Consider the following 21,739-nt stretch of genomic DNA (forward strand, 5'->3'; position numbering starts at 1 on the left):
TTCACCATGAAAACGTGGGAATTATTCCTGGGCTGCAAGGGTGATTCAATATATGCAAATCAATCAATGTGATATATCACGGTAATAAAAAAAAAAGGGGGTAAGATCCTCTCAATAGGTGCAGAAAAAAACATCTGACAAAGTACAAAATCAATTCATGATAAAAATCCTCAATAAAAAAAAAATCCTCAATAAAATAGGAATAGAGGGAAAATACCTCAAAATCACGAAGGACATACATGAAAACCCACAGCTGACATCATCCTCAAGGGGGAAAAACAGATTTTCCCCTACAGTCAACAAGTGAGGGATGTCCACTCTCACCATTTAACATAGTACTAGAAGTCCTAGCCTCAATAATCGACAACAAAAAGAAATAAAAGGCATTCAAATCAACCACTCCTGCAGATGACATGATACTCTCCACAGAACACCTAAAAGCCTCCACCAAAAAGTTGCTAGAATTGACACACAAATTCAGTAAAGCCACAGGATACAAAATCACTGTACAGAAACTTGCTGCATTTCTATACACCAATAATGAAGCAGCAGAAGGAGAAATCAAGGAATTAACCACATTTACAATTACACCAAAACCCATAAGATATCAGCAATAAAAAAAAAAAAAAAAAAAAAGATATCAGCAATACACCTAAACAAGAAATGAAAGATCTGTACTCTGATAACTAGAGAACACTCATGAAAGAAACTGAAGAGGACACAAAGAAATGGAAAAACATTCCTGCTCGTAGATTGAAAAAAACAACTATTGCTAAAATGTCTCTACTACCCAAAGCAATCCACACATTTAATGCATCCCTATCAAAATACCATCAGATTTTTCAGAGCTAAAACAATCCTAAAATCTATATGGAACCACAAAAGACCCAGAATAACCAAAGCTATCTTGAAAAAAGAAAAGCAAAGCTGAAGCATCACAATTCCAGACTTCAAGCTATATTACAAAGTTGTAGTCATCAAGACAGTATAGTACTGGCACAAAAACAGACACATAAATCAATGAAACAGAATAGAAAACCCAGAAATGAACCCACAACTATACGGTCAATTAAACTGATACAGCAGGAAAGAAAGAATATCCAATGTAAAAAAAGACTCTCTTCAACAAATGGTGTTGGAAGACTGGGCAGTAACATGCAAAAAAATGAAATTGGATCACTTTCTTACACCATACACAAAAATAAAATCAAAATGGATGAAAGACCTAAATAAAAAAGCTTCTGCACAGCGAAGGAAACAATCAACAGAACTAAAAGGCAACCCACAGAATGGAAGAAGATATTTGCAAATGACGTATCTGATTAAGGGTTAGTATGCAAAATATATTAAGAACCTCCGGGGCACCGGGGTGGCTCAGCGGTTGAGCATCTGCCTTTGGCTCAGGGCGTGATCCTGGAGTTCTGGGATCGAGTCCCACATGGGGCTCCCTGCATGGAGCCTGCTGCTCCCTCTGCCTATGTCTCTGCCTCTCTATGTGTGAATAAATAAAGAAAACCTTTAAAAAAAAAAAAAAAAGAATTTCTCAAACTCCACACCCAAAACCAAATAATCCAGTTAAGAAATGGGCAGAAGACATGAGAAGACATTTCTCCAAAGAAAACATACAAATGGCCAACAGACACATGAAAAAATGCTCAGCATCACACATTGTCAGGGAAATACAAATCAAAACTGCAATGAGACACCACCTCACACCAGTCAGAATGGCTAAAATTAGCAACACAGGAAATAACAGGTGTTGCTGAAAATGTGCAGCAAAGAGAACCCTCTTGCACTGTTTGTGGGAATGCAAATTGGTATAGCCCCCTTGGAAAACAATATGGAGGTTCCTCAGAAAGTGAAAAATAGAACTACCCTACATTCCAGCAACTGCACTACTAGGTATTTACCTAAAAGAAACAAAAATATTGATTTGAAGGAGTATAAGCACCCCGATGCGTACAGCAGCATTATCACAACAGCCAAATTATTGAAAGAGCCCAAATGCCCATCCACTGAGAAATGGATAAAGACAATGTGGTATATATGCAATGGAGTATTACTCAGCCACCAAAAAGAATGAAATCTTGCCATCTGCATCGATATGAGTGGAGCTAGAGTATACTATGCTAAATGAAATCAGAAAGAGAAGGACAAATACTGTATGATCTCACTCACGTGTAGAATTTAAGAAACAAAACAAATGAACATGGCGCTGGGGTGGGGGGTGGGGGACAAACCAAGAAGCAGAACCTTAAATATAGACACAAACTGAAGGTACTGTAGGGGAAGTAGGTGGGGGGATGGGTTAAGTATGTTGGGTATTAAGGACACTTGTAATGAACAGTGAATGTTGTATGTAAGCAATGAATCACTAAATTCGACACCTGAAACTAATATTACACTGTATGTTAACTGAAATTTAAATTAAAATTTGGAGGGAAAAATATGAAGATCCCGTCCCCATTTTCAAGGAAAGAAGAAAGTTATCTTTTTATGATGTATGACTCCCAAATGCTAGTCTGTATGCAAGTGCCGGAATCTGGGACAAGTTTTTACCGCTTTCTGATAAAAACTGGGAAAAGACAGGCCATGTAGTAAATTCTTATAAAGCCAAACTGATTTCACTTAAAAGACTGTTCTAAGATTATGTCCTTAATACTTCCAAATAGGGGATGCCTGGGTGGCTCCGCGGTTGAGCACCTGCCTGAGTTCCAGGATCAAGTCCCACATCGGGCTCCCTGCATGGAGCCTGCTTCTCCCTCTGCCTGTGTCTCTGCCTCTCTCTGTCTCTCATGAATGAATAAATAAAATCTTTAAAAAAAAATACTTCCAAATAGCCTTTTGTTCAAGAAATTAATGACAGCCAATGGCTCTATATTTTACTATGCTTAGTTACAAAAATAAAAAATAACACTAAAAAAAAAGAAAGAAAGAAAAGGCAAAGAGAGAAAAAACAAATATGCACCTGAAGGTTCCTCCATGACTTTTCATGGCTTAATAACTCATGCCTTTTGATCACTGAATATTCTGTCATTGTGTGGACATATGAGATTTTTTTTTTTTAAATCAGTCTCCGTATACATATAAAATAGTCACATACGTTATAGGAATCCCTTACTTTTTCAGTCTAAAGTATGCTGATGCTCTGTTTGTTGGCAACACAGGATTATAGGGATCAGCATCCATGCCTTTGGTGTAGCATTCGATTGCTTCATCGTATTTTCCTTGTTTGAAGTATTTATTGCCCTGAAAAAACATATGAGTCAGATATATACTGAAAGAGAACTGCAGAGCCATTTTCTTTCAATATTATGCATCTCTTTCTAACTCGTTAGCTCAGTGTTCAAGGTTAACAGGAAAGGAGAGAATTAAGCAAAATGGTCTTTCGACAAATGCTGAAATTCAGTAGTCATTGTATGAGCACAATCCAAAAGCCCTGGTAGGAAAATGAGTAACATACCTAGCATTATGTACTTATGACTGACAATAACCCACAGAAAGGTAACAAAAGAGAGGCATCAAGATGAAGCTTAATCTGAAAAGAGTTCCACCTTTTTGTAAAGTAATATATTTAGTTTTATAATGAGGCTTTCTGAAGAGGGATGTTTAGTAACATTCCAAAAAGTAATCAAATATGGCCAGTGATATGGAGGAGTGGAATTTAATATTCATGTCAAGGTTCAAGCTGATTTTAAGTTAGTCGACTACAAAAAATCCTAAAAGGACTCTGTACAGTCCACACATTTTACATCATTGAGGTTTAGTAATAATACTAATCTTATTTTTACAGTTAAGAAAACTGAAAAACAAGTAATTAAAGAATTTGTCAGGAAACTTGTCACAGGATCTGAACCCCTACAACCTGGTTTCAGAGCAAATATTCCTAATCAACAAGCTATACTGCTTCTAGATACAGATACACAGCTAATAACTCAAAGTATGAACACCTCTCAAACTACACTGAAGAAATATTGGATCCACATGATTTTCTACATATCCTGCTTACATGAAGGAAACTAATGCTAACCTAAAGAATACCTTTTCTTTAAGAGCAAGAGCCTTTTGTGAATCTACATGAATCCCATCTTCTTCTGACTCTGATTCTTGAGACACAGAATCATGGGTACTCTCTTCTTTATCAAGCTCATCAAGGATACTGTCCTGAAATTTAAGTAGGAGAACAGTGCTCATAATTACATGACCATTAAATTAAAAAGAAGACATTTTTTAAAAAGTACATTCAATAGAACTTAGGTTGTTATGATCTAAGGACATAAAGGCCTAAGGTTGCTTTCAATCCAAATAACCTCTCATTGTTAGGATTATATCCAAAGAAAAATGTACCCTTGTTTAGAAAACCAAGATCCAAACCACTTAAAGAATCTAGCTGTGGACTCATGAAGTAAGCTAAGTCAATAGAGTCAACAAATCACCCCTAAATCACAAACTATTAGTAACAAGGTATTTATGGCTGAACATAAGCGAAGTTTGGAAATAACCCCAAACTAATGTAATAAATAACCAATAGACAAGAAAGGGTTTTTATTAAAAACCTTTTTCTTCCTTATTCTTAAAACATCAAAAACTGCTTATAAAGCACAGTAACTCCTAATCCTCACAAAAACCTATGAGGTAAGTGTAATTCCCCATGTTTTTTTACTGGAAGTAACCAAGACACAGAGGTTTGTTGACTCAAGGTCACGGATTTGAACTGAGGCAAATCTGCCTCCTCTGAAGAGCTCAATGACTATGTTATACTGTCTCTCAGTGAATTCCCAAAATACAGCCAACTCTACCAAAGAAAATACATAATACGCTAGCCCAACAATTTTCAATCTCCTTTGGATCACATACTCCTTTCATGGTAAATCGTCTCATAAACGTCATCAGGATTTTTTTAATCATATTCTTCATATAGGATAAAATAATGGTTTTTAGTAAAAGACTTTAAACCAGTAAGTATTGAAGAGTTCCTTAAAGCTCATTAAAAACAAAAATTTTAATTATATAAACAAGATCTTTTTTGCATTTAATACCATACTATTTTGTCAATCAGTTGTCACTAATTATTGACAACTTAAAAAATAAAACCTATGCTCAGTTTCACTGAATGAACATTAAAAGATAGAGTGAAACTCAGCTATGTGTTTTGGCATGAAGATTCTTCAAATACCACTAGCCAAAATTATCCAATACTGCTATGCTTGCATGTGTAGACCACTGCCAGGGGCAGAACACTAAAGCAGCTGCTCAGATCTGAACTAGAGTGGAATGGTAAGTAAACACCTACATCTCGTACAGATACACTAAAATGACGTCAAGTAATGTAATAGGTCATGATGGCATTTGCTACAAAAGCAGGAGTTCAATTAGTATCTGTTGAATGAATAAATGACTGTGTAGGAAGCACCTCTCTAAAAAATGATCTGAGGATGATGCCTTTCAGGAAAAAGCATTATAAGAAGATACCACCTTATGAAAAGGAAAAGCTATATGAGGGATAAGTCACAAAAAAGTGAAAGTAGACTATATAATACTCAGCAGAGAAAAAAATTATGTTCAGAAAGTATTTCCCACAGCAATAAATCCAAGACCTAAAATCATCTCTCTTACATTAGGACAATACTGAAGCAGATGGCAAACTATTTAATTAGTAGTGCCACCTCTATCTTGAGTCAGTTAGCCTCGGTTTCATTAAGAAAAATGCAACTAATCTGGAAAACTATTGAGCAGTATCTTCTAAAACTAAATGTATATATAAAGTGACCTGGCAAATTCCCTCCCAGGTACTTCTATGCGTTAAAAGACACATACAAGAATGTACATAGCAGGTTTATTCATAATAGCCCCAAACGGGAAACAACCAAAATGTATGTCAATAGGAAAATGGATACACAAATTGTGATATACTCACACAATGGAATTCTGATCAGCAATGAAAAAGAACAAATTACCGCTACTGATAATATGGATCAACCTCAGACAAAATTACCCAATAAAGCCAAACACAAAAGAGTGCATACTGTATGATACACTTAAATAAAACTCCCAAACTGGCAAAACTTATCTATAATATTAGAGATCACCATAGTGGCTACCTTTGGGAGATAACCAACTGAGAAGCAAGGCTTCTGGGATGCTAGAAATGTCTTACATCTTGATGTGGTTGGTGGTTTCTCAGGTATATACAAGAGCAAAAATTTAGGAAACTGTACACTTAAGATTCTCGCACTGTACTGTATATACATTACAACCTCAAACAAAAATGTTAAACATAGGGATGCCTGGGTGGCTCAGCAGTTGAGTGTCTGCCTTCAGATCAGGGCGTGATCCCAAGGTCCACAATCGAGCCTCGCATGGGGCTCTTTGCAGGAAGTCTGATTTCTCCCTCTATGTCTCTGCCTATCTCTCCTGAATAAATAAAATCTTAAAAAATAAATAATAAAAATGTCAGACATAAAAGTGCAAATAAAATAATAAACATAAAAATCGGAAGAGTGGTTATATCTGGGGGCACAGGGAAGGAAAGAAGATGGGATGGGGAAGGAGCACACTGGTAGCTTCAACAGAATTGAAAATTTTTCTTTAAGTTAGATGGTGGGCTCACATACTCATTTTCTTGTTATGCTTTAGAACATGTATCTTCACTTACTTTTTTGTATGAATCGATGCACAATAAACACTTTTAGAAAGACTAAACAGGAATATATAGTCCAAATCAACCCTTAAGGTGGGTCAGAGTCTAGACTGAAGCTGGCCAACAGACCCCCTTTTGCAGGCTGGCTACAACGGCCGCTGGAAGCACTATGTAGAGGGTTATGAGGCAGAGTACTGGTGGTAATTCTTCAGTTACACCGTGTGTATGTGTGGGATATAGGAAGCACACTCTACATGTTGGCTATCCCTGGTTTAGAAGGGTGAGGCCCACCTTCTTAGGATCAAGATGGGCCCACTTTTATTGTCCCACAGCCACAGCCCAAGACTAGACACAAAGGCATTCCCTTTCAGCCAGTATCCAACAAGTTCTTCAGCCTATAAAAAAGATATTGGCAGAGTCATTCCTTTCTGGGAGTTCTTACAATCTTCGAATTCTGGCTACTTAGGGGTTAGAGACGGTGAGGAGGAGAGATGTAGGTGCAAGTATAAATGGGTAGCACATGAGGGCTTTGTGGTGATGCAGTATTTTTGAATTCTAAATGCAATGGTGGTTACTCAAATCTACATGTGATAAAATGGCAGAGAACTATACATAAATTGTGCCATATCAATGTCCTGGTTTTGATACTGTACTATAATTAAGGAAGACAGAACCACAGGGGCAAAATGACTGAAGAGTACGCTGGACCTCTCTGTACTATTTTTGCAAAAAGGAGAAAAAAAGAAAAAAGAAAAAACAGAAAAAAAGAAAAGAATCCTCGCTGTTTTAGCTACTACTCACTGAAAAAGGGCTACAGGAGAAAAAATAATCTAATTAACTGAAAAGCATTATAATTAAATTTAGATTTATGTAAAATAATCTAGAAGAGAAAGATACAAGGGTAAGAACTTTACATTATTTTTCATTTTACCCATGACTCTTAGCTAACTCCAAGACAATTTTATTCAAATACTAACACATAAGTAGATTAACTTACCACATCAAGTTTTGCCCATGCCTCATAATCATAAGATTTTATCCTGTTTTTTGTGTTTTCATCTTTGGTTTTTTTAGAAGACTCTTTAGGTTTACCTTTTTTCTTTTTCCTAAAATTCCCATTTCGGATAGGAGGTAAATTCTAGGGATGGGAAAAAATAAACAATGTTTGTGCTCTGTTACCACTTTTTTGTATAACTGGCAATATTTAAGATTCTCACTAAATTACATTTTCAAGAAAGTTCTTTTTATTTTTTAAGTGCTTAAAAATACCAATTTGCCATCTTCACTTACAACAATTCATGCTTGAAAAGTTTAATTCATTCTTTGACAAATGTTGAATATGATGTAGTCACAAGGAAAGTATTAGCTAGATATTTTAATTATACATTTAATTTGCAGTCCTAAATTCAAACTTCCAAAACTGCCTGCTCTTCAAAATTACTACAGTCAATAAGCAGTAGTATCATAGCAAATTGAACTGCCTCCATATCACCAATAGGAAAAAGTTATCCGTATTTAAATGAAGTCTTAGGGCAATATTTGGTTGAACCTACATAAGTAATCTACATTTTATGCCAATACTAGATGTTAATGTATCATTAAATATATAATTATACACGATCTGTATAACATATATAAGCCCCTAAACATTGTATGATGCTGTTTATTTACCTTAAGAATTATCACATGGTCTTCCTTTCCAATAAGTACTGGCTACGCCTTAAAATGTCTTAATAGAGTTAACAGAGTTCTTATAAAGATTTTAAAAAGCAGAATTTTTCCAAATGTTGACAGGCAGCCAATCACTTCAATTTCCGTTTTTTCACAAAACATTTTAAAAGGCTGTTCTTTATTTTTAATAGTTTTGCAGGACGCTACAGTAGGATTTAATTAAGAAATTTACCTCTTCAGGAACACCATTCTGTCTTCTTAGTTCCATATCCTTCTGTTTAATATCTTTTTCCCAGTTTTCTAAATCCCTCATAAAGTCCTGTAATTCTTCTGCATTTTGTTTCACTTGTAGTTGTAATTCAATTGCTTTATTTGTCGAAGTCATTATGGCCTGCAGAGTTCTGACCAATCTCTAAGAAGAATTAAACAGAATTATGTTTTGTTTTTGAAGCTTAACTACTGGTTTTTTTTTACCACTTCATAAATGGCAACAATACATGCATAGAGGAGAGCCTAAAGTGATGCTGAAGAAAGAAAACATCAATATATTATTTTTTAAATGAATCAATGTTTGCTTAATGAACAAATGAAAAACAGACCTGTCTGGGCATCACTGCAATGCAATATGAATGGAAGGCAATGAGAGAGAAATCACTAAAATTAGCAAGTAGCCCATGGTAGCAGACTCTCTGCTCATCTCTAGTTTATAAATTAATCCTAATTATCTCCTCTATTCCTTTTCAAAATTTATTGCACTTCTGGTGAGCGGCAGGCCCTGTAAAAACAAGTAAGACAAGGTCCCAAGTCTAGTGGAGAAGGAAACAAAATAATGAAGTACTGAGTCACAAAATATCATGGTAGGCAGGGTTTCTCAACCTTGGGGCTATTGACATTTGGGGCCAGATAATTCCTTGTGGTAGAGGATGTGTCTTATGCATTGTAAGATGGTTGGCAACATCCCTGACCTCTTCCAACTAGGTAGCAATATTCCTTCTCCCCCCAAGACTGTGACAATCAAAAATGTCTCCAGACATTGTCAAATGTCACCTGGGAAGCATAACAACTCCTGGTTAAAAACAACTGTGCTGGAGACACATACACATGCTGTGGGACTGAACACAGAGGACAGGAATAAAGCAGATGGTGGATAGGGTGGTGGGTTCAAGAAAAGAGTCCCCAGAGGTGCTATAACCAGCTTAGTTTCAAAAAAGCCAGCCAAGTGATTAACTACGGAGAGGTGGGCAGGCAGACTGAAGGACTAAGAAAGAGGATGGAAGAGAAGGCTGAGGTGGCTATGGGACAGATCTCAAAATGCCAAGCCATCAGGTTTGACCCAGGGTCTGAAAGCTATGAAAAAGTATCACAGAGGTAAAATAAAAGGTACCTGATTACTGATTCAACTGAGCAGCTAGAGAGCGGAAGATTTAGATTTAACCAGTGTCCTAGACTTCAGGTTGAGGGCCTGCTGAAATTAGCAGTGTCATCTGAGTCAGAATCACAATTTTAAAAGGAAAAGAGGGGGGTAGCCCCAATGGCCCAGCAGTTTAGCACCACCTTCAGCCCAGGGCCTGATCCTGGAGACCTGGGACGGAGTCCCACGTCAGGTTCCCTGCATGGAGCCTGCTTCTCCCTCTGCCTGTGTCTCTGCCTCTCTCTCTCTCTCTCTCTCTCTCTCTCTGTGTGTGTGTGTGTGTATCCCTCATGAATAAATAAGTAAAATCTTAAAAAAGGAAAAGAGGAGGGGTGCCTGGCTGGCTCAGTTGGTGGAACACAACACTCTTGATCTTGGGGTTATAGAGTTTGAGCCCCACGCTGGGTGTAGTTTACCAAAAAAAGATTTTAAAAATTTTTAAAATAAAAAAAAATGAAAGGAAAAGAGGTTTCAGGGTTGGAGAACACGAAGACAGACAATATTTCGGTTTGAGATCTGCTGAATTGAGTCCTTATGGGACATCAGGATGACCTATCCGGTAGATAGTTACACAAGGTAGAGATATAAATTTAGGTGTCAGTAGCATAAAGGTGGAAGTTACAATCATGGATTTGGACCTGCTTAATAACTGTGACTCCTGGGTTGGGTTGGGTTGGGGTGGGCGGTGGGGGAGAGGAGCCTGCAAAACACTACCATTTAAGGAACCAGCGGGGGAGAAGATGCCAATACAGGAAAAACTGGGCAGCAACATCTAGAGAGCTGTGAGGAAAACTTGGGAGAGTATAGTCCTGGGAGAGAACTTTCAAGAAAGACTTCGAGGCGAGCGAGGTTAGCAGTGCCTATGGACACGAAGGTGGCATAAGGGGAAAGAAAGTGCATTGTATTTAGTCATATAAAGATTTATTGAGAATTTTAATGAGATGTAAAGAAAAAATGGAAATATAAAATGAGCTGCTGAGTGAATGAGATTATATGGGGATTAGCGTAATTCTGTCTTTAACAATCTGAGATCGCTCCTGACTGTAGTCCGGTGGAGGAGGGAGGGCCAAGAGAATCAAGGTGAAGGAGATAGAGGAAAAAGGATGAAGGATGGGGCAAAGTCTCCAAAAAGGTGGGAGCGGGGAGTCAACGCTTAAGGGGAATGCGGGAGCCGAGATTAGAAAAATCACTTTTGGGGCAGCCTGGGGGGCTCAGCTGTTCCGCGCCGCCTTCGGCCCAGGGCATGACCCTGGAGACCCTGGATCGAGTCCCGCGTCGGCCTCCCCGCGTGGAGCCTGCTTCTCCCTCTGCCTGCGTCTCTGCCTTTCTCTCTGTCTCTCATGAATAAATAAAATCTTTTTATTTATATATTTATATATATAGCTATAAATATATATAAATATAAATATAAACATAAACATAAATATAATATATATTATATATAAATATAATTATATATAAATGTAAATATATAATTATAAATATATATAAATAAATTAAATATATAAACTTATATATTTATATATATTTATCTTACATAAATACTTATGTTTACATCTTACATAAATATATCTTATATATTTATCTTAAGATGTATATATCTTATATATATAAATTTATATATTTATATATTTATATATAAAATATATATATATTTATATAAAGAAAGAAAAATCACTTTTCTAATGGCTGTAAACGCAGACACAGGTCTTCCGACCCCTTGTCTGGCCTTAGAACCTACACGAAATCTGGGCCTCGTTTCAAGCAGTGCCCAAGTCTGAGGACCTAGGTCCGTCACTAAAACAAAACAGGGCGGTTTGGCGCCGCCTTCGGCCCAGGGCGTGACCCTGGAGACCCTGGATCGAGTCCCGCGTCGGGCTCCCGGCATGGAGCCTGCTTCTCCCTCCGCCTGTGTCTCTGCCTCTGTGTGTCTGCGTGTGTCTCATGAATAAATAAATAAAATCTTCAAAAATAAATAAATAAACAACAACAACAACAAAGCCAGTACGCGCTTTGCCGGGGGCTCAAAACTCGGAATCAAGGCGCCGCGCGTCGCTGAGCGGCTGCAGCCGCCGGAACCCTTTCCCGCCTCGCTCCGCACCTCCGCTGCCCCCGCGGTACCCGGTACCCGCGCGGAGCTGGAGCGGGGCGCAGGGAGCCACAAGCTTCCAGGCTGAGTACCCGGAGCGCAGAGCACACCCACGCCGAGCGGAGCGGGCCCGCCCCCCGCGCCCGCAGCGCCGCGCGCCGGCCCGAGGGGAGGGGCGGCAGGTAGACCAGAGCGCCCACCCCGGGCGCGCCGGCCGAGCCCCTTCCGGGACGCGCCCTCGCCCCCCGCCTCCCGCGGGGGCCCACGGCCGCGCCAGGCCGCCCCCAAGCCTCGCCGCCTACCGCAGCCGGCGATAACGGCAACGCCGGCTCACCTGACTCGGTCGTTAGCGCCCGCAGGGCCGGTGCCCCCGGCCCTCAGCCACGCTCGCCGGCCCCGCCTTCCCGGCTTTCCCACAAGCCCCCGCGGGCCGTCGCCCCGCCCCCTGCGTCCCGCCCCGCCCCCCGGCGTCCGGGCGGAGCATGCGCAGAAGGTCAGGCATGGTGCGCCTCGCCTCGGGGGTGGAGTTAGGAGCCCCGGCAGGTGTTGTTGTGGTTTTGTTTTTTTGTTTTTTTAAGATTCTATTTATTTATTCATGAGAGACACAGAGAGAGAGAGAGAGAGAGAGAGAGGCAGAGACACAGGCAGAGGGAGAAGCAGGCTCCACGCGGGGAGCCCGACGCGGGACTCGATCCCGGGTCTCCAGGGTCACGCCCTGGGCTGAAGGCGGAGGCTCAACCGCTGAGCCACCCCGGGGGGACCCAACTGTGCAGGGTCTTGTGGGGTTGTTGGGTTTTTTGTTTGTTTGTTTTATTTTGTTTTTTCTCCCCCCTTAAGTACTGGTATTTTGGCAAACCAGTTCTCGAGTCTGACTCTTTTCCCCTTGGCGAGTAACCTCTCCTTTGCCGAGTATCTACCTCTGAGTCTTTCCAGGACGTGTGTCAGCATTAAGGTCTGTCTTTCAGATACGCCCTGGCTTACAAAGAAGGAAGAATGTGAAGCTTTTAACACCTCTTGCTTCTGCAAACCCTGTGAGTTTCCCTTCATTTTCATGACAACTCTAAGACTGTAAAACTAAAATAATGTCAGCACGAAAACAAACAGTAGCAGACAAACCTGTCAGGTGGAAGCTGATGTCAAACATTAGCCCCCGAATCCAGTTCAGTGGGTCTCAGCTTTGGCTGAACTTTGGAATCATCTACGGAGCATTAAAAACAAAAATAGGAGGGATCCCTGGGTGGTTCAGCGGTTTGGCGCCTGCCTTTGGCCCAGGGCGCGATCCTGGAGACTCGGGATCGAATCCCACGTCAGGCTCCCGGTGCATGGAGCCTGCTTCTCCCTCCGCCTGTGTCTCTGCCTCTCTCTCTCTCTCTCTGTGACTATAAGTAAATAAAAATTTAAAAAAAAAAAAAAAAAAAAAAGGAGGGATCCCTGGGTGGTTCAGCGGTTTGGCGCCTGCCTTCGGCCCAGGGCCTGATCCTGGAGTCTTGGGATTGAGTCCCACGTGGGGCTCCCTGCATGGAGCCTGCTTCTCCCTCTGCCTGTGTCTCTGCCTCTCTCTCTCTCTCTCTCTCTCTCTCTCTCTCTCTCTGTCTCTCATGAATAAATAAATAAAATCTTTAAAAAAAAAAAAAAATAGGGGCACCTGGGCAGCTGAGTTGGTTTAGCTTCCTGCTCTTGATTTCAGATCAGGTCTTGACCTTGGGGTCCTGGGATGGGGGCCCAGTCAGGCTTCATGCTCAGCGGGGAGTCTGTTTGGGAATCTCTCTCCCTGTCCCTCTGCCCCTCTGTCTGTGTGCTTTCTCTCTCTCTCTCTTCAAAATAAGTAAATCTTTTTTTAAAATACCGATTTCTAGGTTTGTCCCCAAAGATCCCGCCTAGTGCAGCCCAGGCATCAGGATCTTTAAAACACAAAGATACAGCTGTGCCTTTGAGGCTGGGAATCACTAATCCAGATAATGGTCCATGAAAGAAACATCCCGGGTCCTCTCTTACAAGGGCACATTATTAGCTCATCTTTCCAACTGTAAAGTTATATTGTATCTTTGTATTTTAACATTACGGTAGTCAAATCATTAAGTGTGTCTTTATGTACTAATGGAATGAGTCTTGGTTTTGTGTTAGATAACTGAATTTTCATAATTATTTTGTGTCTTTTATTTTGTGTTTTAAAATTAATAATAGATAATTTTAAAGCAGATATTGATTTATGGGTGTTCTTAACAAAAGCAGCTGTATTCTTTGTAATGAACTTTGCCAGATTGAGAGAGAACCGGGCAGCCAGATGCTCTAGTAAAACCTCCTAGGCCCTTGGGTGAATCCTCCCTTCTCTGTCTCCCTCTCAAGTCACATAATAGTTTCCTAGTGAGTACAGAAGCAAAGTGAAAGGAGTTAGTGGAATGGTCTTGATGGCCGTTTTACCCAAATATGAGGGTTGCGTTGTTCCACAAAAACAAAACAAAGACTGTGCCTCAATGACACACTTCTTTCTTGTGAGCTCAGACATGGGCCATCTTAAGTTCTTTTCTAGATTGCAGACCTCCTCACTTCTTTCTTTTTTAAGATGATTTATTTATTCATTCATTCATGAGAGACACAGAGAGGCAGAGACACAGGCAGAGGGAGAAGCTGGCTCCCAATGGGGAGCCCCAGGTGGGACTCGATCCCAGGACCCAGGGATCACGAGCTGAACTGAAGGCAGACACTCAACCACTGAGCCACCCAGGCGTCCCTAGACCTCCTCATTTCTGTTGACGTGCCTTCAAATAGTTTTCACCAAGATTGATAAATTACGCCTTTTTTACGTCTCTTTCATTAATTTCTTAGTGTGAATAAACTCCAGTTATCTTGGTTGTATTTATTTTTTTTAATCTCAATAGTCATTTCTTTAAAAAAGTATCACTTTCCATAGTGAAAATATATATGAATGTTTATTATGACGAGTGTTAAATATTGCAATTAATGATAATGAAGAGTGTTAATTTTGTCAGTGGTGTCAATGTCCAAAACAGTTGTTGAGATCTTTCAAATAACTAAATAAGGAAACATTCTGACAGTTAATATGAATCTTAAGAAAGGGAATATTAGCTAAGTGGCTTTATTTAGCAAGAACATTTATGAACCTTGGGGCTTCCTGTTAACAAACTGTATGAGGTTTGATTGCATGTAAGATAAAGCCCAGCATAAGAGTGCCTTAAACATGAGAGAATAATATTTCTCTCTCAAATAAAAGAAGACTGAATATGAGCCATGCAGGGTTGGAATCATCACTCCAGTGTCAGACCCAGGCACCTTCTACTTGCTGCTCCATCATCTTCTGCACGTGGCTTCCCTGGTGACTCAAGATGGATGCTCACGCTCCCACTATTTCATCTTCAATCCAGACAGCAGGAAGGGGCAAAGTAGGAATAATGGTACCCTCTGGCTTTTAAGAACTCCCCCTTTCCATACCACTGGCCAGAACTTAGACACATGGCTACTCTTGGCTGCAAGAGAGGTATTTACTCTTGGAAGTCATGTGCTCTTCTGAAAATTAGGAATTCAATGATCAAGGAAAAATAAGAGGAAAGCAGATATTGAAGGGCAACCAGTAACTTCTACCACAGGCCTTCATAAGTAAAAAATAACAAATGAATGAGGCAATACTACTAGAAATCCAGGTTCACTATAGTCTGAGGAAAAGGCTTAAATTTTGTAACCCTATTCTGCTACTGAGAATATGACCTAGTCTAAGCCTTAGTGATCTAGGTAAAATTAAAGTGGTAAAGATAAAAATCACTAAGAGATTGAGAAAATGTATGTAAAATCCCTACCTAGCACAGCTTGGGACAGCTTAAGATAGTAAATATTAACTCCTGCCCCACTCTCCTTGACAAAGCTAAGGCCCAGCCCTTGGGATATGCTAACTCTCTCCTGCATCTCTGGCTCCTGTCTCCCACCTGACTGCTTAGAAGACCTCTGCAGAGGGCTATAAGGAGCATGAGTACTAGGCATCAGTAGATGAAGGTTAAAGTTAATAGCAGGGAAGGTGAACTGCCTTTCTTCGTGAAAAATGAAATCTGGAAAAAAAAAAAAAAAAGGTAGCTCAGTGATTGGCCACCTGCCTTCAACTCAGGTCATGATCCTGGGATCCAGGATGGAGCCCTGCATCAGGCTCCCTGTGAGGAGCCTGCTACTCCCTCTGCCCATGTCTCTGCCTCTCTCTCTCTCTCTCTCTCTCTCTCTCTCTCTCTTTCAGTCTGTGTCTCTCATGAATAAATAAATAAATCTTTAAAAAAAATGAAATCTGTGTAATAAAGGAGATAGGTAAGAATTATTTTAAGTAATAAACATTTTATATTCTTTATCTCACAGCATAATGATAATATTATCCCCCATGTTACCATTGAGGAAGCTGATCTGAATAATTAAGAAATTCGCCCGTACCTTGGTGAGGTACCCGGGCATTCTGACTTCAGAGCCAGCACCAGTGACCCCGTGTTCTACTGACTCCTTATCTTGCTCATTTGACTGTGAGCTCCCCTAAGGAAAGGCAAGATGAGGCCCTATTTCATCCATCTGCACTCTTGTAACTCGCCTGAGATGTTCCTTCATGCCTGGAATTCTCCTAGTATCTGTGACCTACATAATCTGCTTACAGGTAAGACCTCTCTTAGTTTAGTTCACATTAGTCAATGTCTACAACCACAGAAGGATCCTTATGTTCCCTGTGGATGTTGGTTAGAGGGCTGGTTGTCAGGGCTGGGGATCACCAATCTCCATTTACTTCACCCTATAACGTACAATGCTCCTTCCACTCTTTAAGACTTTATTTTTTAAGAAGTTTTAGGTTTCCAATAAATTGAGATGAAGGTACCAAGATTGCCCATATACCTGCTGCCCCCACACATACATAGCCCCCCTCATGATCAACATCAGTCACCAGAACAGTACCATTTTGTATCAAAGATGAACTTACATTGACATCACAGTCACCCGAAGTCCGTAGTTTACCTAAGGATTCACTCTTGGTGTACAGTGCATTCGGACAAATTTTTAACAACTATATATCCATCATTGTTCTATCATTCGGATTATTTTCACTGCCCTAAAAATCCTCTGTGCTCTTCCTATTCATCCCTCCCCACTACCTGCATCTCTGGAAACCACGGATGTTTTTTTATTGTTTCCATAGTTTGCCTTTTCCAGAATGTCATATACTTGGAATATGACAATATTCTGCTATGTCCAATATTCCAATATGTACAATATGTAGCCTTCTCAGATTAGCTTTTCCCCCCACTTAGTAATATAAATTTAAGGTTCCTCCATGGTGTTTTTCCTGGCTCTATAACTCATTTCTTTTTAGTTCTGAATAGTATTCTATTGTCTGGATGTACTACAGTTCATCCATTCACCTCCTGAAGAGCATCCTGTTTGCTCCCAAGTTTTGGCAATTATGAATGCAGCTGCTATCAACATTCACATAGGTGTTATTGTAGGGGCATAAGTTTTCAAATCCTTTGGGTAGATACCAAGGAGAGTAATTGCCGGATCTTATGGTAAGAGTATGTTTTTGGTTTCTTTTCCTTTTTTTTTTTTTTTTTTTTAGAGAGAGAAAGAGAAGGTACGTATAAGTGCATCCAAGCAGGAGGGGGAGGAGAGACAGAGGGAGAGGGAGAAAGAGAAACTTAAGCAGGCTCCATGCCCAGCACAGAGTCCGACACAGGGTTTGATCCCACAACCCTGAGATCATGATGTGAGCCAAAATCAGGAGTTAGATGCTTAACTGACTGACCCACTCAGCACACCAAAGAGTGTGTTTTGTTTTACAAGAAACTGCCAAACTCTCTTCCAATGTAACTGTCCATTTTGCATTCTCACCAGCAACAAGTGAGAGTTCTTATTGCTTCACATCTCTACCAGCATTTAGTGTTGTCAGTGTTCCAGATTTTGGCCATCTAATAGCTGTGTAGGGGTATCTCATTGTTCTAATTTGCATTTCCTTGATGAAATATGATATGGAGCATATTTTTTTAAAGATTTTTTTATTTCTTTATTCATGAGAGACACACACACAGAGAGAGAGAGAGAGAGAGAGGCAGAGACACAGGCAGAGGGAGAAGCAGGCTCCATGCAGGAAGCCTGATGCGGGACAGGATCTCTGGTCTCCAGGATCAGGCCCCAGGCTGAAGGTGGCGCTAAACCCCTGAGCCAGGGGATCCAGGGAGCCTGCTTCTCCCTCTGCCTGTGTCTCTGCACCGCCCCCCCCACGCCATATCTATCATTAATAAACAAATAAATAAATAAAATATTTAAAAAAAAACAAATAAATAAACCGCTGAGCCACCAGAGCTGCCCTATGGAGCATCTTTTCATATTCTTATTTGCTTCTGTATATGTTCTTTGGTGAGGTGTTTATTATGGTCCCATTTTTTCATTGAGCCATTTTCTTTTTCTTTTTCTTTTTTTTTTTTTTTTTGAGCCATTTTCTTGTTGAGTTTTTAGAGTTCTTTGTATATTTTAGAAACAGTCATTTATTGTGTATTTCACAAATATTTTCTTCTTGTCTATGACTTGTCTGCTAATTCTCTTGGTGTTGTTTTTCACAGAGCAGATACTTTGAATTTTAATGAAGCATAGTTTCTCAGCTTCTCTTTCATGGATTATGTGTTTGGTGTTGTATCTAAAGGCATCACCATCCCCAAAGTCATCTAGGTTTTCTCATATGTTATCTTCTAGGATTTTTATGGTTTTATGTTTTACATTTAGGTGTATGATCCATTTTGAGTTAATTTTTGTAAAGGGTGTAAGGCCTGTGTCTAGACTGATTTTCTTACATGTGGATGTCTGGTTATTCCAGAATCTCGTTGAAAATAATATCTTAGCTCCGTTGTATTACCTTGGCTGCTTTGTCAAAATTATTGACTACATTTATGTGGATCTATTTCTGGGCTCTCTATTCTATTCCATTGAACTATTTGTCTTTCCTTTCACCAACACCACACTGTCTTAATTACTATCGCTAGCTGCATAATGAGTCTTGAAGTCAGGTGGCATAGTCCTTCACCTTTGTTCTTCTCCAATATTGTTTTGGCTTTTCCGGGTCTTTTACCTCTCATATAAAATTTAGAAATGGTTTGTTGATATCTATAAGATAACTTGCTGGGATTTAGATTGGGATTGAGTTGGGAAGAATTGACATCTTGACAAATATTGAGTCTATATGTAAACATGGAATATCTCTCCATTTACTTATTTTTATATTTTGTTCATCAGAGTTTTTTAGTTTTCTTCATGAAGATTTTGTGTATACTTCATTAGGTTTATACTTAAGTATTTCAGTTGGGGGTTATTTTAAGCAATAAATGGTATCATGTTTTTTATTTCAAATTCCACTTGTTCACTGCTGGTATACAGGAAACCAACTAACTTTTCTGTATTAACCTTATATCCTTTAACCTTGTTATAATTATTACTTTGAATTATTACTTTGAAGAATTTTTTTACTGATTCTTATAGATATTCTACATAGATGATCATGTCATCTGTGAATAAAGACATATTTCTCAATATGCATAATTTTTATTTCCTTTTCTTGCCATATTGCATGAGCAAGGACTTCTAGTTTGATGTTGAAGAAGAGTAGTGAGGGCAGCCTGGGTGGCTCAGCGGTTTAGCACCGCTTTCAGCCCAGGGCATGATCCTGGAGTCCCGGGATCGAGTCCCATGTCAGGCTCGATGGAGCCTGCTTCTCCCTCTGCCTGTGTCTCTGCCTCTCTCTGTGTGTGTGTGTGTGTGTGTGTGTGTGTGTGTGTGTGTGTGTCTCATGAATAAACAAATAAAATCTTAAAAAAAAAAAAAAGAGTAGTGAAAGGGGACATTTTTGCCTGGTACCTGATTTTAGTGGGAAACCTTCAAGTTTCTCAGTATTAAGTACGTTAGCTGCAGGTTTTTTGCAGATTATTTTTAATCAAACTGAGAAAGTTTCCTTCTATTCCTAGTTTACTGAAAGTTTTCATTATGAATGGGTGTTGGATTTTGTCATGCCTTTCTCTGCATCTATTGATATGATATACAGTTTTCTTTTTTAGTCTATTGATGCACTAGATTATATTAATTGATTTTTGAATGTGAACCAACTTTGCATACCTGGTAAAAACCCCACTTGGCTGTGGCATACAATTCCTTTTAGAATTTTCTGGACTCTATTTACTAATATTTGATCGAGGATTTTTACATCTATGTTCATGAGATATATTGATGTGCAATTTTCTTGAAATGCCTTTGTTTGGTTTTGATATTAGCATAATGTTGACCTCACAGAATGAGTTAGGAAGCATTCCCTCTTTTTCTATCCTCTGAAATAGATTGTAGAAAATTGGATAAATTTCTTCCTTAGCTATTTTATAGAATTTACTAGGGAACCCATCTGGGCCTGGTGCTTTCTCTTTTGGAAGGTTATTAATATTACTTCTTTCTTTAATAGATCATCTATTCAGATCATCTGTTTCCTCTTGTGTTTTTCAAGGAATTCATTCATTTCACCTAGGTTATTAAATTTACGAGCATAAAGTTGTTCATAACTTTTCTTTATTATCTTTTTTTTTTAATTTTTTTTTTAAATTTATGATAGTCACAGAGAGAGAGAGAGAGAGGCAGAGACACAGGCAGAGGGAGAAGCAGGCTCCATGCACCGGGAGCCCGATGTGGGATTCGATCCCGGGTCTCCAGGATCGCGCCCTGGGCCAAAGACAGGCGCCAAACCGCTGCGCCACCCAGGGATCCCTCTTTATTATCTTTTTAACTTTCATAGAGTCTGCGTTATTATTCTTTCATTTTTATTTGTTTCTTAAATAGCCTGGCTAGAGGCTTATCAACTTTTCAAAGAACAAGCTTTTAGTTTCATTGATTTCTGCTCTAATTCTTATTATTTCTTTTTCTCTACTTTGGTTTTATTTTTCTCTGCTTTTTCTAGTTTCCGAAGGTAGAACCTTAGATGATTGATTTTAGATCTCTCTCCTTTTCTATTATATGCATTCAATGCCATAAGGTTTCCTCTAAGCACTATATCTCACAAATTTTGATAAGTTGTATTTTTATTTAGTTCAAAATATATTAATACTTATCTTGAGTTTTTTTCCTTGACCCATGTGTTATTTAGAAAGTGTGTTGTGGGATCCCTGGGTGGCGCAGCGGTTTAGCGCCTGCCTTTGGCCCAGGGCGCGATCCTGGAGACACAGGATTGAATCCCACGTCAGGCTCCCGGTGCATGGAGCCTGCTTCTCCCTCTGCCTGTGTCTCTGCCTCTCTCTCTCTCTCTCTGTGTGACTATCATAAATAAATACAAAAAAATTTTTTTTTAAAAAATAGAAAGTGTGTTGTTTAATGTCCATGTATTTTACGATTTTCCAGTTATCTTTTGTTATTGATGTCTAGTTTAATTCCATTGTAAGCTGAGAGCAGACATTGTGGGATTCTGTTGTTTTGAATTTGTTAAGAGGTATTTTGTGGCCCAGAGTGTGGTCTATCTTGGTGAATGATCCATATGAATTTGAGAAAAATGTACATTTTTATCTTCTGGATGAAGTAGTCTATAGATGTCTATTATATTCAGTTGATTGATAGTGTGGCTGAGTTTAACTGTATCCTTAACTGATTTTTCTGCTTACCAGCTCTGTCTGTTTATGAGAAAAGGCTTTGGCACCTCCAATTATGGTAGTGGATTCATCTATTTCTTCTTTCTGTTTTATCAGTTTTTGCCTCATGTAGTTTCATGCTCTGTTGTTATATGCATACATCAAGAAGACATGGAGTTGACTCCTTTAACATTATGTAATGCCCTTCTTTTTTCCCGATAACATTCCTTACTTTTAAGTCTGGTCTGTCTGGAATTAACATAGCTATGCCTGCTTTCTTTTTGATTAGTGCTAGCATGGTGTGTTTTTCT

General features: G+C 39.4%; 1 protein-coding gene across 1 annotated transcript in view; it reads right to left on the bottom strand.

Moving 5' to 3' along the window:
• The window catches only part of RPAP3 (RNA polymerase II associated protein 3), a 41,328-nt gene extending 29,084 nt beyond the window's left edge, over positions 1-12,244 (bottom strand). The window contains exons 1-5 of the mRNA XM_041736654.1: positions 12,146-12,244; positions 8,544-8,723; positions 7,638-7,778; positions 4,042-4,164; positions 3,122-3,249 (exon numbers count right to left, since the gene is read on the bottom strand). Of these exons, the coding sequence (XP_041592588.1) occupies positions 3,122-3,249; positions 4,042-4,164; positions 7,638-7,778; positions 8,544-8,696 (545 nt within the window). The 5' untranslated portion in view covers positions 8,697-8,723; positions 12,146-12,244. The remainder of the gene's footprint in view (positions 1-3,121; positions 3,250-4,041; positions 4,165-7,637; positions 7,779-8,543; positions 8,724-12,145) is intronic.
• Positions 12,245-21,739: the final 9,495 nt, after the last annotated feature.

The sequence above is a fragment of the Vulpes lagopus genome, chromosome 21 (assembly GCF_018345385.1).
Source record: "Vulpes lagopus strain Blue_001 chromosome 21, ASM1834538v1, whole genome shotgun sequence".
Lineage (NCBI taxonomy): Eukaryota > Metazoa > Chordata > Mammalia > Carnivora > Canidae > Vulpes > Vulpes lagopus.